Source organism: Fukomys damarensis, unplaced genomic scaffold, assembly GCF_012274545.1.
Source record: "Fukomys damarensis isolate Sample0158 unplaced genomic scaffold, DMR_v1.0_HiC HiC_scaffold_9, whole genome shotgun sequence".
Lineage (NCBI taxonomy): Eukaryota > Metazoa > Chordata > Mammalia > Rodentia > Bathyergidae > Fukomys > Fukomys damarensis.
In genome coordinates, this window is record NW_022900921.1 from 5,282,494 (window position 1) to 5,296,485 (window position 13,992).

Below are 13,992 nucleotides of genomic sequence, written 5' to 3' on the forward strand. Positions count from 1 at the left end.
GTGCTGGATCCCTGCAGTCCTGGAGGGAGTCGAGCCTGGTCCTAACCCTGCCCCCTGCTGTCCTCCCCCAGAGAAGCCTGGGCTGGACGAGCTGACGTTGGAGCGTGTGCTGGAGGAGCTGGAGACTCTGTGCCACCAGAATATGGCGCGGGCCATCGAGACACAGGAGGGGCTCGGCATTGAGTATGACGAGGACGTCGTCTGTGACGTGTGCCGGTCCCCTGAGGGGGAGGATGGCAACGAGATGGTCTTCTGTGACAAGTGCAATGTCTGTGTGCACCAGGTGGGCCTCCCCGTCCCAACTCACCGAAAGCTGTGTGATCCCCTGGGCTTCAGCACACGCCTGTTGGGTGGCCTCTGTCTCCGTGTCTCCCTCCAGTCCTCCCACCTTGGGCTCCTCACACCCTGAACTTGCTAATAGGCAACACCCCTGGGTGGTAACCGACAGCCCACCCTGAGCTGGGCCGCCAGGTTTCAAAACCTGGCTCTGTCCTTCACGGGCTGTGTGACTTGGGGCCTGTTTCTTAATCTCTCTGCTCCTTCAGCTATGAATAAAAGTGAGAGTTGTTGGGGCTGAAAGTATAACAGGAGCCCCTGGATTAGATGCCTGGCCCTGCAAAAATTTAAAGCAACGTTGTCCTGAGGACTAAATTGTTGGTTGTGAGTTATTTGCTCAGGGCAATATAGTGAGGACTGTGAGTACCTGCTGCTATTACTGGTTAGAGCCAGGAGGAGCTGGGGCAGATCCTCCCTCCTTCTTGGGCCTGGAGGCTGTAGGTCTTTGGTTTGCAGCAGTCCTGACAGGGACCCCGTGGAGCTACCCTGGTCCTGACTCTGAAGTCATGTGTGCCGTGGGATCAGCACCTGGGGGCTCAGGCAGGGCTGCAGCTGGCTCGGGTGGGTCCAGCATCTGTAGGCCCAGCAGCCCTCATGGACATGTGAGTCCTAAGGAGACGCCCTGGCCGCACGCCCGTGTAAAGGAGATGAACGCCCTTGGCGTTGGTCCTAGCCAGTGCAGGACCCGTTCTGTGTGCAGCTTGAGATGAGGGAGGGTTTCAGGGGTCCTCCCAAGTCCACGCGGCTTAAGGAATCTGGCTAAGGTGAGTCTTCTCCAGCAGTGGGTGGCCTTGCACCCTGTGACGGAGGACTGAAGTGCCGGGATTTGGAGAACACGAGAGACCCAGGGGCTGCGCTGGGCCCCACTGCTAGCCAACCCCAGATTGGCCAGTGCCGCTAAGCCATGGCTGCCCGCTCTGTCCCCAGGCATGCTACGGGATCCTTAAGGTGCCCACGGGCAGCTGGCTGTGCCGGACGTGTGCCCTGGGAGTCCAGCCAAAGTGCCTGCTCTGCCCCAAGCGAGGAGGAGCCTTGAAGCCCACCAGAAGTGGGACCAAGTGGGTGCACGTCAGCTGCGCCCTGTGGATTCCTGAGGTACGGGTAGGCGTGAGTTTGTGGTGGCCCAAGGAGCAGCGCTTGGGGAGACAGAGCTGCATGGAGCTTGGGTGCAGAGCCCGGGGAGAGAAAACGCTGGGCTGTGTGACCACTGAGGGATCCCAGGAGCGGGGCCTGGGAGGAAGCAAGGCAGCGGCCCCCGGGGACCTCTTTAATTGTGGCCTTGGGCATGGCTTAGGTGGGACAGTGGGTGGTGAACTGCCAGAAGGTTGAGAGACAGGTCTGATGTAGGGCAGAAGTTGGGTGGCCGCCTCCAGGGGGAGCAGGTTGCAGGATCCATCTGACTCTGGGCAGTGGCTTCCACAAAGTCAGGTTGCGTGTTCAGAACACAGGCCACCTGACCAGAAAGAATATTGGTGTCTGAGTCTACTTCAGAGTTGGCCAGTGGGCCCACTGTGGTGGCTGTGGTTAGCCGGAGGCATGGGCTGTGGCGAAGGCCAGCTGGGAAGGTCGTGGGGCTGGCTGTGGCCCAGGTTCAGAGAGGCTGAGAGCTCCTGGGAGACAGCATTTTCTTCAAAATGTGAAATATTGAAGTTGCCTGGATTTCAGCAGTAGCCTCGCCATGTGCCCTGTAGGCTGAGGCCCCACTCCAGTGCTGCCTGTGCCCAGAAGCAACCCAGGTGTCCCTGTCCTTGGGCGGCCCTTCCCTTCCTGTGTCAGCCCACAGTCCAGGCTTCCGTGATGGTAGTTACCAGGGGTAAGCCATGGTCTCTGGCTCGGTTCCACATCTTGAAGGCTGGAGCTACTGCTCAGTCTGTTGGGCCCGGCCCAGCAGACAGAGCCCACAAGGGCCCCTTCCTCCATATTCAGGCAGGGGCAGTGAGCAGAGCCTGGCACAGGCCTGTCTCCACAGAGATTAAGCAAAGGCACTGCTAAGCCCAGCAAGACCTGAATTTCACATCCCCCAGAGACACTGTCATGCGGCCTATAGTTTTGGTCCCAGAAAGAAAGGTGCAGGTGCAGAAGGAAGAGGGCCTCACGTGTCTCTCATCTACACACACACCTCTCTCTGGAGGCCTGCGTCACACACACAGTGGGTTGTCACATTCATAATCTAGGACTGATCATGGATGAGGAGCTTAGACCCAGCAGCCAGCTTGGCCGGGAAGGATTCAGGCCTTGAACTTGGGTTGCGCCTCTTAGGAGTCAGGAGGAACTCAGGGTCTAGGAGTTCAGCGCTAGCCTAGCTCTGTGTGCCTGGTCCTTGATGTAAAGCTCACCCCCATTTGGGGCAGCTCTGAAGACAGACCAGGATCTGAAGCTGCTCCTGTGTCCTGCCCAGGTCAGCATAGGGTGCCCTGAGAAGATGGAGCCCATTACCAAGATCTCCAATATCCCAGCCAGCCGCTGGGCTCTGTCCTGTAGCCTGTGCAAGGAGTGCACGGGCACCTGCATCCAGGTATGTGGCCACGCCCCTGCTGCTGGGAGCCTGCTGCAGAGAGGAGCTCCCGGGGTGCCCTGGGAAATGGGCGGCTCCCACCCCCTGCACCTTCCCCCAAGCTGTACAGATCTGCTCTGGAAGGGCGGGACTGGGGCCAGACCTAGGACCGCGCCTGTTTGGAGGAGCATTCCTTAATCCTCAGGTCATCCAGGGAATGGGCACAGACACCAAGGTCTTCACACTGAGCTATGGTGCCAGCCTTTTTCAAATACTGAGACCAGGTTTAGCTAAGTTGTCCAGGGTGCCCTCAAACTTTCGATTTTCCTGCCTCGGCCTCCCAGAGTGCCGGTATTGCAGGTGTGTACCACCAAACCTGGCTTTGACCTTGCTTTTGACGGCAGACTTGGCACACAGAAGGAGCAAGAATCAAACTTCCTCTTCTGCTAAGCCAGTTGGCTCTGCCAACAGAGGGCTGCACTGGTCCCTCCGAGCCGCCAGTGGCTCCCAGATTTTGGTCTGCATCCAAGTCAGCCTGAGAGCTGGTGACACACGCGCATCTCCAGGCTGTTCGTTCCCCAGAGGTCCTCATTCAGGAGCTCTGCTGTGAAGCTGAGAATTTGCACTTCTCACAGAGTCAGAGGTGATGCGGGTGCCTCTGATCTGTGGTTTTGGGGGCCGGAGGTGTCTTTGTCTCACTGATCTTTGCAGGAACAGAGTAGGAAGCTCTCGGTGCCTCTGCCCATTTATGAGATCTTTAGGTGGGTTGTGAGGCCGGCATCACTGGTGCCTGCACAGTGGCTGGACACATTATTGCTGCCCATGGTCTTCCCGCGGGGCTGGGAGGGAGGATCAGGCCTCCTCCAACGTCATTTACCTGTGCAGAGATGCTGCTTATCCCCAGAGAAGTGTACAGTGCTGATCTCGACCTCCCCAGGTGCTCCCAGCGCCTCCCCTCCACCTGCTGTGCCTCTGGTCCTGTGCAGGACAGTGGAAGCGAGGCCCTCCCCCCTGGCATCTCCCCGGCCTTCTGCAGGGGCAGCCCCAGCCGCCAGGGCTGTTCAGTGCCCGAGCCCACCCCTCTCTCCCTCCAGTGCTCAATGCCCTCCTGCGTCACGGCGTTCCACGTCACGTGCGCCTTTGACCACGGCCTGGAAATGCGAACCCTCCTAGCAGACAATGACGAGGTCAAGTTCAAGTCCTTCTGCCAGGAGCACAGCGACGGCCCCCGGAGCCAGCCCCCCTCCGAGCCTGCCGAGCCCAGCCAGGCCGGTGAGGACCTGGAAAAGGTGACGCTGCGCAAACAGCGGCTGCAGCAGCTGGAAGAAGACTTCTACGAGCTGGTGGAGCCCGCCGAGGTGGCCGAGCGGCTGGACCTGGCCGAGGCCCTGGTCGACTTCGTCTACCAGTACTGGAAGCTGAAGCGGAAAGCCAACGCCAACCAGCCACTGCTGACACCCAAGACCGACGAGGTGGACAACCTTGCCCAGCAGGAGCAGGACGTCCTCTACCGCCGCCTGCAGCTCTTCACACACCTGCGGCAGGATCTGGAGAGGGTGAGTGGCCGGGTGGGCCTCCCCAGCCAGGAACTCGAACCCCGAGCTCTGCCTCAGCCCTCCATCGAGAGCAGCCATGGGGCTGGACCTTCCGGGTCTCAGGCAGGATGGGGCAGACGGTACCTGCGGGAGAGAGGAGGCTCCACCTCTGCATCTTTGAGTCCCTGTGGTCCCAGCGCTGGCCCAGGGACCCAGCCTTCGGGTACCTAAGTGTCTAGGGTCTGCTTCTGGTCTCTTAGGACCTGAGTTTCTTTATGAAATCTGAGGCACGGGAGGAACTGGGACACGCCAGGCTGCCCCGGTCTCCTGTGCGCTGAGTGTGTTAAGAACCAGGATTGTCAGAGCCCCCGAACAAGCCGATGCCAGGCGGGGCTGGGTAGGCAGGAGTGCCTGGAGCTCCCTCCGGGTGCTGAGCTGGGAGCAAAGAGCCACAAAGCACGCACGGCCTGGAAGATCAAGCGCAGCCTGTGTGCAGGGAAGGGAGGGCTGGCTGGTGGGCCGGAGTGTGTCTGAAAGTTGCAGAAGCCTTTTAAGCCGGGACTGTCTCGCTGCAGCTGGGGCGTGAGGGCCGTCCGCCAGGGGAGGAAGAGTCACAGGGACAGGCTGGCTGCAAACCGGCATGGCCAGGGTGGTGGTTAGAGGCCAAGTAGGAGCAGAATGTGTGTCCAGTTCGCTGAACCCCAGGCCTCTCCTGGCCTCTCCTCTCCCAACACTGAAGTTCTAGCGCTCCCAAATGTGTGAAATATGTCACAGTGTCCCCTCCGGGACCCCACAGTGTGCTCACCATCTCCCTGGGTCCCGATGGGAAGCAGCCCCTGGCAGAAGCTTGGAGGGAGCTTTGTGTGACCTGAGGCGGCCTCTTTTCTTGTCTGCCCTTCTCTCAGTGGGTAGAGAGGCTCTGCGGCAGGTGTTGGGTGGGGTAACTGGCCCTGGGTGGGGCAGAAGCGGCCCTGATGCCCTGGGAGGAAGCTTCCTGCCGGCTGCTGTCACCCTGCACCAGGTCAGAAGTGTGGGGTGAGGAATCACAAGGCCCTGGCTGTAGCCGGGGCATAGAGCAAGGCCACATGCATTGCAGGTACTGTGATGTACTGACGCCTCCTGGGTGTCACGTGTGGTGGGCCGGGGTTCCCGCGCTCTGTGGCTGTGCTGCTTTCCGCATTTCCCCGAGTCTCTGTCCCCAGGGTCTCCCATGTAACCTGCTGCTTCACCCTTGATGTCTCCTGCGTGACCCGTGAGGCCACTGCCCTGGTCCGTGGGCGGCCCTCGTGTCTGGCCTTCGGCCTGGCTTCCACAGCCACCACTCCAGACAGGTGACACAAGGGAGGTCTCCCAGCTCTGCTGCACCCATGGAAAATCCAGGGCTCAACAGGAAGCTCAGAGACCTGGGCTCCGAGGGCTGGAGCTTGGCTTGTGTTAGGGGAAGGGTTGGGATCGAGAAGAGCACAGTCGGCTTCTCTGCTGTCACAGACATTTCCCAGGCAGGCCCGTGCTCTCATCGGTCCCCCAACCTCCCAGCCGCAGTGTCAGCTGACTCAGTGGGGCCTGGGCCCTGCAATTCTGAGAAAGAGGTCTCGCCCTACTCTGAAGTCTGCACAGCCCACTGCAGCACTGGGGGCTCTGTCCAAACGCTGCTTCCGTGGCAGCTGCTTGGCTGGGCTGGTGGGCAGCAGCTGAAAGCAGGGTGAGAGGTGTTCAGCCTTGGGGCTTTGGAGAAAAAGCCTCAGAGACAGTAACGCAGCAGCCCGGCCCACTTGGTATCCTGGCCGCAGGGCCTCTTAGCCACCTGCAGGTGACCTGAGAGTTCTCCTGTCAGGAAGGCCCGGCTGTGGCCCAGTGCCAACAGCTGAGAGGATACAACCTGGGACCGGGCACCAGGCCAGCTGAGCCTGGATCCATCCAGGGTGCAGGGTCGGGCTCAGGCTGGGGCCCTAGGGAGCCTAGGTCTTCATCGGGTTCTAGCATTGCCCAGCTCTGTGCCTTTGTTTCCATTTCTGCTTATTTGAGTTTCAATTTCCTAGTCTGAAAAATGGGAATATGAAACAAACTGTCAGCCAGGTGAGGTGGTACATGCCTGTAATCCCAACACTTGGGAGGCTGAGGCAGGAGAATCTATGAGTTGGAGGCCAGCATGGGCTACACAGAGCGTTCAAGTCCAGCCTGAATTATAAACAAGACCATGTCTCCTCCAAAAAACAAAAACCAGAATCAAACTATCCATGGGGTCACAGCAAGGACGGAGGACAGAGGTGTAGTGCAGTGGCCTCTCTGGTGGCCTTGACTATTGTCACTACTATCCTCTGGGAAAGGGAAGCCAAGCCTCGTGCTCCAAGCAGGATTGGTGCTTGGGCCTGGTAATCACAGTGCCCTCCTTGGCTGATTGGTCCCTGCCGGGGTTTGCTGAGAGCAGGAGTCAGGGCCACCACCTACCTCCCTGGGCTCCAGTCTTGCGGTCAGCCCAGAAAATGTGCTTTTTTGTGATGCTAGGGATTGAACCCCGGGGCTTTGCTTATGCTGGACATGTGCTGTACCAAAGATGAGCCTTGCTAAACGTTCCGACCCTTTCTCTGGTGAGCAGTTTCCGGAGGGCAGGGCCACTGCAGCTTCCCGGAGTCACTCACAGCTGACAGAAAAGTCCCAGCCCGGAGCATAAGCCTTATAGACGCCAGCGAGTCTCTCCTAGCAACCAGGCTGGTGGCCAGGTCATGCTGGAAGTGGCGGGCCTCGGCTATGGGTCCTGGTCCCAGTTCGTTCTGCAGCCTGACCCAACACAGGGCCGAGAGGGTGGAGGTGGCTCTGGGACACACATGTGCCCTGAGGAGGGACCCGTGGGAGCTCCCCGAGGCCTGGCTTCTCCTGCATCCCTCCCAGGGACTTCTTAGCTGGAAGTGTGTCCTCCCTCGCTGACCCTGCCTCCTGTCACTTGGTCACGCCTTACTCTGTCCTCAGTGCCTAGATCAGCAGTGGCTGTCTGTTGTCACTGAGAGCTATAAAAGTCCGCCATCGCTGGTGCAGGCTGGTCTCCTACCCTGCCCCGCCTCTCATTCCCCACAAAGCTTACTTGCCCCAAACCTCACACCTCCAGCCACTCCCAGGTCAGAAATCCAGAAAACCCCAGTCCTCCACCGCCACGGCCTCGGGTTCTGGCACATCTCAGGCAGCCGCCCTTCCTTGGCCTCTAGTTGCCTGCACTCCCACCCGCTCGGGTGTCCTTCTGCTGCCCGTGCCCTGGCAGAGCCTCCCGTGGCCTGGGAGAGAGCCCCTGGAGTCCCCAACTCCTGCCAGCTGGCTTCGGGCCTCTGGACCCTGCCGGCCTCCCTCACAGATCTGCTGCCTCTTCCCACATGGCCTCCTGTCCTGTCTGGGCCAGTGGAGCCCTGGCTTGGTTGTCCCCGCCCATGCTGCCCACTCTCTGCAGCCTAGTGTCTCGCCCCCCGCCTCTCCTGTCATCCACCCTCGTGGTGTTTGGGTCCTTGCTTCCTGCACCGGCCAGGCTCCTGTCGCCGCCCGGGTCTGCCTCAGTGTCCTGGTTGCCTTGCTCTGTTGGCAGCTGCTCCTGGGCCCCTGAAATTGTTTTCCGCTCTCAGAGCTGGAGGCACCAGGTGCCACCTTTTTTGTTTGAATTCGACATCAGCCTGGACTACAAAGTGAGAGAGACGGAGAGAGAGAAGAGAATAGCTTGTTTCCAAAAACCCATCCGAATAAAGGGATTGTGCAGTATTCAGTTTTTTAATAAGTAGTTACATTAGTAAGATTCTCTGGAGGAAAAAAAATTGTTTTTTTTTGCTAGTGGGACTCAAACTCTGGACCTTGTGCTTCAAGGCAGGTGGCAGAACCACTGAGCTAAATTCCCAGCCCACAGGAGAAACTTAAAAAGTAGTTGAAGCAGAAGTAAGAGTGATAAGGGTCACAATGTGACCAAGGTAACAACCAAAGGTTGGGATTCTCGCCGAAAGAGGCAGAAAGATTCTCCTGTCTTTGGAGTCAGTCCGCAGGCATTCTCCATAGCATACCGTGCCTTTATCAGTAAAAAACGTGGAGCAGGTAACTCTGATGATGTATTTTTACTGGACACACTGCGGATTCAGGACCAGTGCAGGAGAGCCGGTCCTAGAGCAGGGCTCCTGGGTGTCGCCACTTTCGCAGAGCACCCCAGCTGCCCTGGCTCTGGAGCCTGCCCTCCTTCCTGCCTTCTCCCTGGTGGCCTTGCCCCTCTTGCTGCTCCCTGACACTAGCCACAAGCTAGCGCCTGTGCCTGTCCCCCACCTGTCCCTGCTCTGTGCTCCCTGTGTGTGATCTGCTGCCTGGTCTAGTGTCCCTTTGTCCAGAGCACCTTGCTCTCTGTCCCGAGGTCCTCATCCCGGACGTTCTGGTCCTAGGATGACTTGGTCAGCTTCTCTGTCCTGCTGCATGGCAAGCCTGGGGAGAAAGGGACCCCGCTGGCCTTGATCTTTGCAAGGCCTGCACTTGCAGGGAGGCGGGAGGAGGATGGGCCATGCACGAGGCCAGAGCCAGGGCTCAGGGCTGGCTCCGATGTTTAGCACCTGGGGCACTGTCAGTGGTAGGTGGGTGGACCCTGGGCCCGGTGTTCGCAGTGCAGGTTGGGCGTACCTGCAGGAAATGCTCCAGGGGTCCCACGCCGAACTGGGAGAACTGCAGCAGCGGCTGCCTGTGGGCGAGGTGGGAAACCTCTCTTGCGTTTCCTCAGGTCAGGAATCTCTGCTACATGGTGACAAGGCGGGAGAGGACCAAGCGCGCCATCTGCAAGCTGCAGGAGCAGATCTTCCACCTGCAGATGAAGCTTATCGAGCAGGACCTGTGTCGAGGTAGGCACCTTCCCTTCCCTGCCGCCACTGGAACCACTGTGTGGGGTGGGGCCCGAGTGAGGTGTGGCCCCTTTCCCCTCTCCACTGTGTCCTGGGCCTGGAGGGGGCCTGCCAAGTGCTTGGTGGTGTTGGGAACGGGGCATCGGGCCTGCCCTCGAGGGCCTTCGGGTTCACTGGCCTTTGGGGTTCAGGAGCAGAGGGCGAGCAGACAGGAGCAGACCCAGAGTGCGAGGGGCCATGGGCAGGCGCCGGTGAGTCTGCCGCAGCACTGGCTGCCTCCGAGGTCAGTTTTTAGGAAAGCACCTGCCCAGAGAAGGCTCAGGCCCCGGATGTCCTCGCTGACTGCATGACAGGATTCAGTCCCTGAATCAGGAGTGTTTCTTCGCGGTTGTCTACCTCATTGTTTGCAGTGCCCTTAACCGGCGTAGAATCAGGCTGTTGAAGCTCTTAGCGGTTGATCTCGGTTGGTCGCAAACAGTGCCAGACACACTTCACGGCACGTGGGCATGGGAAGGAGGAAGCGCTCCGGTGTCGTTTCCATACAGCAGAAGTAGCTGGGTGGAGAGAGGTCTTGAGCCGTGGGTCATGGCTGTGCCTAGAGCAGAAGAGAGAGGAAAGCTGCCCGGCCCTTTCCAAAGCGAGCGAGCGAGGGCCTGGTGCCCCCGCCAGTGGCCAGTCTGCCTTGACTGCTGCTGGGCTCTCGGGCACCCTGGCTCGGAAAGCTGCATTGCCAAGTTCAGGGGTGGGGTCAGGGCCGGTCACAGCCATGCACACGCTGTGCGTGGACAGAGGCAGCAGCCCCGATTCTGGAGCTCTCAGGGCTCCTGTGGGTACTGGCTGAGCCCAAGCAGGGCTCCTGCCCTCATGGAGCTTGCGCTCTGGAGAGAAAAGGAAAGCACAGGCTCGGGCTGCTGTCAGGGACAGAGGTCTGAGTCGGAGGTGATGCTGGAACGGTGTCCTGGACTCCTAGCACTCGGCCGTGGCCACATATCTGGCTCCAGAAGAAGCCCACGCGAGGCACCCACAGTCATATCTGAGGGTGGCAGGCTGGGGATGTAGCTCAGAGGTGCTGCGCCTGCCTGGCAGACACAAGGTCCTGAGTTCGATCCTCAGTACTGCAAAGAAAGAAAGAAAAGTAACTGAGGGTAGCAAGGAAGGAGCAGTGTCTGCAGGCATAGGGTCCTAAAGATGTAAAGGTTTGCCCCCGGGGGCCTTGTGGCTCCTTTCCTCAAGTGGCAACAACCAGCAGTTCTTAGTTGAGAGCAGGCATTGGGTCAGAAGGCTGCTTTGCTCCTGCCCGAAGTAGTGTCCACGCTCTTGTGATGCCAGACCCCGGCCTGAAAGTTGGTCGCAGACCTGTGCTGAGACCTGTCTGGCCTGGGGGTTAGGACGGCCTCTCAGTGGACGTAGCATTGGGCCTGCATATCAACCAGGCAAAGGACAAGACCAAGAAACGGCAGTACAGACCCAGAGGCCAAAGCACGACTTGGCACAGAGACTGGGGAGTGAGGGCAAAGTGGACAGGCCCTGTGGCTGAGGGGAGGAGTCCAGGCTGTCGGAGGACAGGACTCCTTCCTCCAAAGTGTCTGGCTTCGGTCCCCCATTGCAGGGCAGGAGACTGAGGCCCTCCTGCCTCTGCCTGCGAAGCTGTGGGTGCCTGGGGCTGCTGTGCCTTCCCCTCCACTCTTCCCCTGCTTCCAGACTTGCAGATGATCATGGACAGGAAAGATGTTAGGACCCCGTGTGCGTCTGCTGCTGACCTCAAAAGCAGACTAGGAAACCAAGGCAGGAGGCTTGCCCAGGGGGCTGGCTGTGGTGTCAGGATTGGAATCCAAGTCTTCGGCCCCTGGGAGGATTCCTTTCCACCCTTGTGTCCAGCTCCTTGGCCTCACACTCAAGGCTCCACTGTGTCCCGAGTTGCCTCCCCGGACATCTCTGAGGCCCGTGAGATGAGTCGGGTATTCCCGTGGCTGTGTGCCCACCCCGTCACCCGAGGGCAGCCACCGGCCTGGACCCCTCGGGCCTACACTGGCCGCACCCTGACCCACAGTGTTCCCAGGCCCTGCAGGACTCGGGCTGCCACTCTGTGCTGGCCCTGCAGTGACCGTCTCCCTACTCTTGCGTTGTGTGGTGCAGAGCAAGCTGGGAGGAGATCAAAGGGCAAGAAGAGCGACTCCAAGAGGAAAGGCCGGGAGGGTCCCAGGGGCAGCAGCCCGGAGAAGAAAGAGAAAGTGAAGGCCGGGCCCGACTCCGTCCTGGGGCAGCTGGGTGAGTGAGGCCCCGCTGTGGCAGACAGAGCTGTGCAGATGCGGCCCCTGGTCCAGGCGCTCCATGTCCCCCGCAGAGGACACAGGCCCAGCGCCTCGCCTCCCTTCTGAGAGCTCCCCTTCTCCCCACCGGACAGAGGCTGGGTCCCGGGTGCCGGATTCCCCAGCTCCTCTGCCAGTGCCGTGTGTGCAGGGGAGGAGGCCAGCAGTCCTCATCCTGTCCCCATTGCCTAACCCCCCAACCCCCAGGTGGGCTCTTCTCCCAGCCAGGTCCCAGCGGGCCGTGTCTCAGACCCCCTTCGTCACCTGTTAGGGAGCGAGCCTTAGGGAGCCTGGCTTTGGGCTCATGACTCCTAGAGTGGCGAGCACTTCCTCCAGAGCCTTTTTTGGGAGCAGGGTAGAATCCCCTTCCAGGCTTCACTTCAGCACTCATGCACCAGGTCATCCTTTTTTATGTCCGTCAGTGTGAAGCCGGGAACAACTTGGATGTCTAAAAAGAAGGCCTTGAGCCAAGCTTGGTGACACACACCTACAATCCCAGAGGATGAGGCAGGAGAATCGCCTCCAGTTAGAGGCCCACCTGGGCTACCTAGTGAGTTCAAGTCAGCCTGAACTACATAGTGAGATCCTGTTGCAAAAACAGCAAAATAAGTAAATGAAGGCCCTACCTCACCAAGTGTCCTCTAGCAAGACCTCAGAAAAGGAAGAAGAACCTTTAGCTGGGGCTGGGGACCAAGCAAGACCTGCCCAGATACATCTTGCTACCTCTATTCATGGTCAGCCCCTACGTTTTTTTCCTGTGCTTTGCCTGAAGCGGAGGAGGTGCTGCTGGTGAAGATCCACTGCCCCCTGGTGGCTGGAGGGCCTTTCCCATCTTCCCCTTGCACTTCCCTGACCCCTGAGCTCTAGCCGCCTTGAAGTTCTTAATAATGTTTGATCAAGGAGCTCGTTTGTCCTGCCCTCTGCAGATGACCCTGCCTCCCCTCTTCTTCTGGGGAGAAGGGGGTGTTGGCACCCTGCTCCCTGGTGGTGTTGATGGGAGGAATGGGCAAGCAAGGTGGTTTCTGGGGGTCTGGGGTCCAGGAGAGCAGGAGGAGGGTGTAGAAGGCCACCTGAACGGGCGGGGCCCCTGCCTGTGTCTCACCTGCCTCCTCTCTCCCCTCGGCCAGGCCTGTCCACCTCATTCCCCATCGACGGCACCTTCTTCAATAGCTGGCTGGCGCAGTCGGTGCAAATCACGGCGGAGGACATGGCCATGAGCGAGTGGTCACTGAACAATGGACACCGCGAAGATCCCGCTCCCGGGCTGCTGTCGGAGGAGCTGCTGCAGGATGAGGAGACTCTGCTCAGCTTTATGCGGGACCCCTCGCTGCGACCCGGCGACCCGGCCAGGAAGGCCCGAGGCCGCACCCGCCTGCCTGCCAAGAAGAAGCCACCGCCCCTGCAGGATGGACCTGGCTCACGGACGACTCCAGAAAAGCCCCCCAAGAAGCTCTGGGGCCAGGATGCAGGCAGTGGCAAGGGGGGGCAAGGGCCACCTGCCAGGAAGCCACCTCGGCGGACGTCTGCTCACTGGCCGTCCAGCCCTACAGCTGGGGATTGTCCCATACCAGCCGCCCCAGAAAGCCCCCCGCCTCTGGCCCCCGAGACCCCGGACGAGGCAGCCCCAGCAGCCAACGACTCGAATGTCCAAGTGCCTGGCCCCAGGGTGAGCCCCAAGCCCCTGGGCCGGCTCCGGCCACCCCGTGAGAGCAAGGTCATCCGGAGATCACCGGGGGCCAGGCCCGAGGCCGGGATGGGACCTGAGAGGCCAAAGGTCAGCCTGCGCTTTGACACTGAGGCCGATGGCTACTTCTCTGACGGGGAGATGAGCGACTCAGAGGCAGAGGCGGACAGCGGGGTACAGCGGGGGTCCCGGGAGGCGGGGGCCGAGGAGGTGGTCCGCATGGGGGTCCTGGCCTCCTAACTCACCCCTGTCCCTGTTTTGGGCCCTGCCCTGGTCCCCCACAAGGCCTCAGCCCAGTCACAACTGCCATTTCCAGTCTCCGCTGAGTGTCCCAGACCCTCGAGGCTGCCACTCTGTTGTGGTTTTATTTTTAATAGAGAGTTCCAATTCCACACTGTTGTCTTTGCTCCGTGCTGGCCTAGGATGTTAGGGTTCCTTCCACGGCTCTGGCCGCAAGGACCGTGCCTGGTCCTGTGTGCCGCCCCTGTCGCAACTTGTGCGGCACTGCTGGGCTTCTGGCTAGATGTAGGCAAGGAGAAGAGCTCAGGCCTCCCGCCCGCTGCCGCTAGGGACGCGGACTGTTTGGGCATTATTCCACGGCGGCCGGGCCAGCCCGGGGCCTGGCCCGCTCACCTCGCCCCTGCCGCACTCCGGCCCCAGTGTAGGGTGGGGGTCCTGCTGCACTCCACTGATCCCCCAGGAAGTCTTACAAGTGACACCCAGCCAGAGTCTACTCACTGTCACAAGCACAACGAGTTTCTAGGAGAAAGCACTGAGGGGCGCAGCGGCC

General features: G+C 60.2%; 1 protein-coding gene across 11 annotated transcripts in view; it reads left to right on the forward strand.

The window, feature by feature from the left end:
* Positions 1-13,986, forward strand: part of Jade2 (jade family PHD finger 2) — a 41,834-nt gene extending 27,848 nt beyond the window's left edge. For all 11 annotated transcript variants that reach the window (XM_010639715.3, XM_010639712.3, XM_010639719.2 and 8 more), the window contains 7 exons: positions 72-283; positions 1,264-1,431; positions 2,735-2,851; positions 3,925-4,386; positions 9,092-9,209; positions 11,346-11,477; positions 12,646-13,986. In XM_010639715.3, the coding sequence (XP_010638017.1) occupies positions 72-283; positions 1,264-1,431; positions 2,735-2,851; positions 3,925-4,386; positions 9,092-9,209; positions 11,346-11,477; positions 12,646-13,442 (2,006 nt within the window). In that variant the 3' untranslated portion in view covers positions 13,443-13,986. The remainder of the gene's footprint in view (positions 1-71; positions 284-1,263; positions 1,432-2,734; positions 2,852-3,924; positions 4,387-9,091; positions 9,210-11,345; positions 11,478-12,645) is intronic.
* The last annotated feature ends 6 nt before the right edge of the window (positions 13,987-13,992 follow it).